General features: G+C 34.7%; 1 protein-coding gene across 2 annotated transcripts; it reads right to left on the reverse strand.

Annotated features, from left to right (window-relative positions):
• Nucleotides 1-628: 628 nt before the first annotated feature.
• On the reverse strand, nt 629-7,077 carry LOC21406286 (probable histone-arginine methyltransferase 1.4). 2 transcript variants are annotated; one of them, XM_024166855.1, is made up of 15 exons: nt 6,675-7,077; nt 6,145-6,207; nt 5,875-5,971; nt 5,395-5,538; nt 5,027-5,130; nt 4,809-4,907; nt 4,613-4,682; nt 3,898-3,994; nt 3,036-3,090; nt 2,497-2,580; nt 2,270-2,347; nt 2,061-2,164; nt 1,759-1,931; nt 1,528-1,679; nt 629-788 (listed from the first exon to the last, which is right to left on the reverse strand). In XM_024166855.1, exons 1-15 carry the CDS (start codon nt 6,888-6,890, stop codon nt 693-695), a joined length of 1,632 nt encoding a protein of 543 aa, XP_024022623.1. In that variant the 5' UTR covers nt 6,891-7,077; the 3' UTR covers nt 629-692. The 2 variants fall into 2 exon arrangements, with proteins under 2 accessions (XP_024022623.1, XP_010098279.1); XM_010099977.2 differs by having other exon boundaries at nt 5,875-5,974.
• Nucleotides 7,078-7,357: the final 280 nt, after the last annotated feature.

Below are 7,357 nucleotides of genomic sequence, written 5' to 3' on the forward strand. Positions count from 1 at the left end.
ATAAGCACACAATTCGAATTATAATCTCCATTTGAACTTAATCAAACTGTTTAACTTAGAATTTAACTCTCTTCTTAAGCTAAAGCATTAAAATTATTTTTGAACAATAAAAAAGTGCTCTCTACTTTTCACACCTATCAAACACAAATTTAAATTTTATTTCTTATTCAAATTAAAATTTTAACTGCACGTCTAAACGCTAATTTAAACTACAATTTAATCACAGTTTGAATTTTTTTGTTCAAATAAAAAAATTCAAATCAATAAAATTTAAACTAACAAACCAAAACGAAGGTAGTCAAGTTTTTAGATTCTTTTGTAAATTACGTTTCACGAGCGTGCTGTCGTTTATGTCACGATATGTACATTCTACCTATTCAATTTAAAAAAAAAAAAGGTTGTGCATCGGATAACAGCTTTAGCACGCGATGCCAGAAAGACCCTCAGAATTTTTGCACCAATCACTCAAAATAATAAACTAAGTCATAATTTACAGGGATTGACCCTAAATAACCGAGGAGTAATAATGAACTTCCTCGCATTTGAAAAAGGTTTATGTTACAACCAAGATGCAACATGTTAAAAAAAAAAAAAAAAAAAAAAAAAAAAAAAAAAAAAAAGAAGAAGAAGAGAGATAGAGAGAGAGAGAGAGAGAAAAGATTCCATCAAAGATCTTAAATAAAAAAAGAACATTATCCATTCAATGTGTTAAGCTGTGCACCTGAACTTGGAGATGGTTGTGCAAGCAATTCAATGTCATCTAAATCCTGCGATTGAATGGGTATATCCTGGAAACAATAAAAAATACGCGACGACAACATAAACAAACGCAAGCATAAGTAAACAATGGACTATAAAACACACACACACACACACATATAATTATCTATATAACATATATTTTATATAACATATATTTTAACTAGTGATGAAAATCTATATCATGATATGTATGGACGCAAAAGCATTCACTAGCACAAAGATGTCTACTCGTTTCAATATTTTGAGGGGCCCAAATTCCAGAGTGCGTTTGAAATTCGTTCCAAAATGATTTTAATTTTTGTATGAAAATGAAAATGAAAACGTTTTCAATTTCAAACAAAATCATTTTAAAAAATGCGTTTTAGAAGTTTTATTAAGAGATTGTTTTCAGTATAAAAAAACCCATTAATATCTCTCTTTCTTTTTGCTCGAGAGAGGAGAAAATAAAAACAAAAAATGAAAACGACTAAAAGTCGTTTTTCATTTCTCTCATTTTACACTAAACCAAAAAATCGTTTTCATTTCCGTTTTTTGTCTTTATTACGCCAAACGTCATTTTAGAAACGTTTTCATTTTTTCTTTCTCAAAAAACGTGAAACAAAAACGGGATCAATTTTAAACACGGCCCCAGTTTTTTCCTTCGTTTTGCATGGAAATTTCTCTAATTCCTACAACTGAATATGGTAACTTGTAGCGCAGAGAGAGAACAGAGCTATATTTGGTTCAGCTTTATCATAAATAGCCCTAGGGGTTAGCGAATAGTACCTGTGTTTGTATTAGCTGGTTCGGTTGCTGATCTTGGGCCAGTGCATAAGCTTGTGGTTGGGACATTCTATAGTACGGTTCTTTCAAATCAAGTTTGCAAGATGATGTTTGAAGTATCCCTCCTTGTTCGGCACCGGGGCCCCACATTTTAGCTGTCAGAAAAGATAACTTGTTAGTAAACTGTTAAACCACAAAACTCGGCCAATACTTGGCAAAGTATATGAAGACAACCTGACAGTGTTAGATATATGGTATAGCTTTGAGCATCATGGGCAACCATGCGGAGGCGTCCTGTAATTTCTTGTCCGGCCATAACGTAAATTGGCTGAGAGAGAACACAGCGTAACTGGTACCAGTGAGTTGTCGGTGCACCAGGGGCGGTGGTAAGCCACCTTTGAACAGTGCTGAGGATTAAGCAGTTGGGAAACATTTAAGGAATCAACTAATGACCTAAAAAAAAGTGTGGGAGGAAAAAAGAAAATATGACACCACCTAGGATGCGAGAGATTCATTGACCAAGATCAGATTATTACCTCCCATTGAATAAAACGTCAAACCAGCATGCCAGCCCATGCACTCTAGTGCCAACAGAGGCTATAAATCGCAGTGGTACATCGATTTCATATAAATCTTCTTCCTGCGGAATAAATTAAAAGTGGTTGATTTAAGTGTCAATGTACTAAAAACTAAACGAGACAGTAAACAAAATTTCAAGTAAAATTGTCAAATAATACACTTATACCTCGACTTTAGTGAAGTCTATCACATGAGATATTGAAGGAGCCACCAAAAATCTTGGATCAAAAGCATCTACCACAGGCTGTTAAGAGAACCCCGAGAACAAAAGCTTTAGCAAGACAGCAATGAAAACTAAGCAATACAGACGTCTAATGCTTAAAAAGGTTAAATTAGATATCAAGGTTTTCCTTTCCAGCCTATTAAAATACATTGAACAATAGTAATAGGGACCTGTGAAAAATATCCCTGAAATGCCGATCCATGCAAGGCTGTCAAATCAACGCCATAATAATTCTGCTGCTGCCAGAAAAGGGCCTGTTCATAAATAACAAGAATAAATTAGCCAGCTGAATGTTGATTCTAAGCGTAAAGAAAATTTTATACTAACATGAATATTTGATACTTCAATACTAAAGGACACTCATCACACTGAACAATTTGTGTAAGCTTAATTGCAAGGTGAAGTCATCTCGAAATTATATTTCATACTTCAATAGTAACACTACGACACCGGACACTCATCATACTAAACAATTTGTGTAATCTTAATTGCAACGTGAAGTCAACTTGAAATTATATGCAATGCTTTTGAGGAAGGGGGTTTAACAAACACCATAGCCTATTTGTTAAAATTTCAAACTCAAATATACAGCTTTCTTTTTCTGTTTCTCCATCCATGCGTAAGTTAGATATTATCTATTAACACACTATATCCAAGTAATTTTTCCTACTATTTCCCTAGGAAAAACTACATGCAGATATATACGCACCTTATTTGCAATTTCAACAAATAAATATTCATCACTGAAAGGTGCCATGTGTATCCTACACAAGTAATCAATTTAAAATCATGAGAACTGAAAAGTAACAGATATAACAATTCACATGCCTAAGTACACAAGACAAACACCAAACCATCAGAAGGCAGTAAAAGATACAAACCTTATACTTGAAAAGTTGAAATAAAAATTACAAACATAAGGCGAAAAAAGTTACCAGCGCAGGTTCTTAGGATTTTTGTTGCATAGCAAAGACTTCAAATATAGTCACAGAAACACTTGACAACAAAAACTGTCTACTTGGATGAAAAGGCATGCAAGTCCAAACAACAAATTCCAAAATTTATGATGCCAAATATACTGCTCACATATCATTGTATAAAATAGAGTAGTTTTATAAGAATACAGGTAGGATACAAGTCTGATAAGAGGTGCTAGCGGAATGTTCCTTGACAGCATAATGATAAAACAACCAAAGCAAGAAAATTGCAATATTTAGAAATATTCATTGAATACGTACACAGCAGTAGTGATGCTTATACTATTGCAAGTCAATTTTATTAGTCCATGTTGACTAGTCCATAAGAAAAGCATAACCTTGAGGCTTGAGGTGGGATTCATATCATGCTAGAACCAGTATATTGCAAAATAAAATGTTTTCAAGGATAGTATTACCTTCGAAAACATTTTCCAAAGAAAATTGAAACATTTAGAAACATCCATTGCATATGTACACACACAGTGCTAATTATGCTATACTAGTTCCAAGTCAATATTATTAGTCCACGTTGACTAGTCCATGAGAAAAGCATAATCTTAGCGTAAACCACAATGTTTAGAAGGGTAAAATTACCTTCCAACTGTAGGAAACATTTTTCCATTTGGGACAAGGAACCGATCTCTTGCAATCACATAGGACTCTAGCATTCTCTCATTGACTAATAAGGTGCCTAAAAGCCAACCCAAGAATATAAACAAATAAATAAGCTCACTTAGCTTCCACAAAAATTAGTAGAACTTAAACATACAACAGTTCACTTGATCAATGTATCTATCTTGATAGTATCATTGTAAATAGTAGTGACAAACATTTGACGGGGTCTATGGGAAAATTGTGGATGTCATTTGAAAATGAGCGGTCCAGAGAATCTAATGGTCTAGATAACCAAAAGTTACAAGTATTGGTGGGTTCAACGCAAAAATTGTTGAAAGGATTACATTATAAGAAAATTTTCAAACAAAATTGAACATTGTGGATGTCATTTGAAAATAAGCAGTTCAGGGAGAATCAAGGTTATGATTAATCCAAACACTTGAGATACGGATGATGACATGGTCTCTCTGTATGTTAGAAGTTTATAAGCAAAGGAAACATGATTAAGAAACAGAAAGTAGGAGGGCAAAACAAAAATAAATAGAGAAACAAATTATTATCATCCCACAAAAGCAAGGTTAGTTTAAAACATTACTAAACCCGGGATTAAAATAAAAATAAAAAAAAACAAAAAAATATAACAATTAAAACAATAAAGCAAAGCAAAACAAAAGGCAAGGATGAAAAGTCTTACCCATTGGCTCTGATATAAGAATATCTGCTTTCTCTGGTAGTTCAACCTCCTCAACTTTACCTTTGACCACCTAAGTTTTATACACATACATATTGACCAGCAAATAGAAAAGATAAGCAATAAATAACCTTAAAGCCAACAGAACCAACACAATTCACCGATATGGCAATAAAACTAAACTTGGAAAGAGTCTCACCGTTATTCTCTGGCTCAATGCTGGATTTCCAGCAATTAGTTTGCGCGCATATTCTGCCATTTCAGATGCTTCCACAGCATAAACATGCTTTGCCCCAGCCTAATAAGAGCAAAAGAAACTGATAATAAATCAAGAGGTAAACATACGCACCAAATTTATCTACTCTCAAGAGCCAAAAATTCTTATTACACGCAACTTGGTCAGAGAACAAAGTCCACCTGAGCAGCAAATAACGACAAGATACCACTGCCAGCACCAACATCAACCACCACACGTCCAAAAAAATCAGCACGGTTTTCAATAACAGCAGCATAATACGTGCCTGGGAAAATGTGAATAGCATAGTAAACTGACGTTATGGATCAATGTTCATTTCAGGACTCAGATAATGCAATATTTCTACTTAGACCAACACATTGTTAAACAGGCAGCAAAATGTACCAAATTATTTAAGAAGAAACCTTAAAAATTTTCTTCAACAGCAATTTACATTTTGAATATTAGGTAACCTTTATGAATTAACAGAACATACATAATGCAAGATCCAAAAAAAAAAAAAAAGAACATAACAGCCCAATTAGATTACCTGTCCTAACATAATCCTGTAGCATGTTTTGCTGATGTAGCAGTTGTCCATAGTAATGGAAATACATTTTAGCAGAAGACGGTTCTATTTTATCATCAAACTTGCATTTAGAAGCTGATGGAGCTCCATTTGCTAATTGTGCTTCTGCAAGAGAAAATACAAAGGCAGGAATAAATAAAAAGGCAGATATCATTCTTTAACCAACGCAATATAAGGAAACCATAGACAGGCGGAGGAGAAAAACTATGTCAAATGTCTTATGTCTTCATTACAATGCCATCTTTCACATTTGCACTAATTATACAAAACTGAAGGATCTTCATATACCAATCCTCCTAAAGCTAAATGCAAAACCTATTTATATATTTGAACCAAGTTACTACATAACAACTAGAATTCTCTGTTTTATATGAGTTAGCCTATCTAAATAATCAACTTAAACACGGAATATAAGATCTTCATAAAGTTCTAAAATAGCACCTTGAATAACACAGTCCTTCTTCAGTTGCTCAAATGCATAATGGAAGGCCGTGCTATCTTCCTCACTTCTAAACCGAATAGTCACCCCTCTCGAATACTTCTAGTTAATAAGAAATGAAATATATTATCTATTAGGACTTTCAGTCCTCAACAACCGTACAACATTCATTAACTACAAATAAATTAGCAGATCATCTATAGTACTCCCGAATTTTTGAAAGAAGTTCTCTTAGAAAAGAGTGCAGAAATAATATTCTCAAAACACCTTACCTCTTTGCTGATATCAGACGCTCTAAATATGCAAACCGAGCTAACAGGGCCTAACTTGAATAGCTGAGCAACAAAATACACAAATTAAAACGTATTACAATCTTTGAAGTGGTCATTCATGCCCCATTACGCAAGTAATGAATATTTTAAAGCTCATCGAAGTAAATTACTAAAGAAAAAGCATAAATATAACAAGTTAATTATCATAATTTTGAACTGAATCTTAAAACCTAAAAAGAAAGTAAATAACTAAGCACTAACAAAAATGATCGCTCAGCTCCAGATAAATTTCTTCTTACTTTTACAATGCTAAAAACATTATATATCATTTCCAATTTCGTTTTGTTGTCTATTCATCAACTTTCTCAGAATTCACAAAATGCAACCAAACAAGTTCCTCGCAACCACAAGATTCTTAGAGATCTGAGCTCACTTTCTGCTTCCTTATCATTTTTCCATTTTCCTTCACTTTCTCGGCAATCAAACAAACAACGAAAATCTAATCCGCAGAAAAACAAATGGAAACAAACCTTAGCCGTTCGGAGATCAACATTCACGACAGCGCCCGAAGCGCACTCCATATTAAACCGGAGCTCCGGTATTCCGCAATCGGCGCCGAACCGAGCAATCGCCGGCGGCGAAGACGAAGCAACGTCAGAAGAAGACGAAGACGGAGCGAGGTCAGATACCGAGGCCAAAGCAAACTCGTGCAGTTTCTGAGACTTTTGCCCTACGGGGGCCTCCATTGCCGCCTTCTCCGAGGTCAGTCCCAATCCAACCTCCGTTATTCACACTCGGAAAAGAGAAAACGAACCGATATAGATGTAGATATAGGTGTATCGACGAGGGGTGGAAGGAAATTAGGGTTTCTAGGAGGAGCTAGAGCTTCGAAATTCTTAGAGCCGCCAAAAGTGAGAGAAGAGAGAGAGTGAGAGAAAAATAAGAGAGAGAAGGGAAAACATAAAGCCAAAAAGCCTTTATATAGTGGTGTATGTGGAGTGGATGGTTTCAGTTTAAAGCCTGTGACTGTGAATAGTGTAGACTACCACTGATGTTGCTGTGTGTGTAGAACGCTTCGGACTTTTGGTGCGAGGGAAAAGGCTCGTGCTTCACCACGCGCTCCTTCAATCTTCAATCTTTCTTTTCTTTTTTTTTTTTTTCTTCCAAAGGAAAGTGATGATTACATTAATCACTTTGATAAATCATGCAAAGT

This window comes from Morus notabilis, unplaced genomic scaffold (assembly GCF_000414095.1).
Source record: "Morus notabilis unplaced genomic scaffold, ASM41409v2 Scaffold156, whole genome shotgun sequence".
NCBI lineage: Eukaryota > Viridiplantae > Streptophyta > Magnoliopsida > Rosales > Moraceae > Morus > Morus notabilis.

Coding starts and splice junctions, on each gene's coding strand:
- LOC21406286 (XM_010099977.2), bottom strand. CDS start 6,890: ATGGAGGCCCCCGTAGGGCAAAAGTCTCAGAAACTGCACGAGTTTGCT. Junction 4,908..5,026: donor TGTCGTTATTTGCTGCTCAG/GTGGACTTTGTT, acceptor TGCTCTTATTAG/GCTGGGGCAAAGCATGTTTA. Junction 3,091..3,897: donor ATGTTTCCTACAGTTGGAAG/GTAATTTTACCC, acceptor TTACTTGTGTAG/GATACACATGGCACCTTTCA.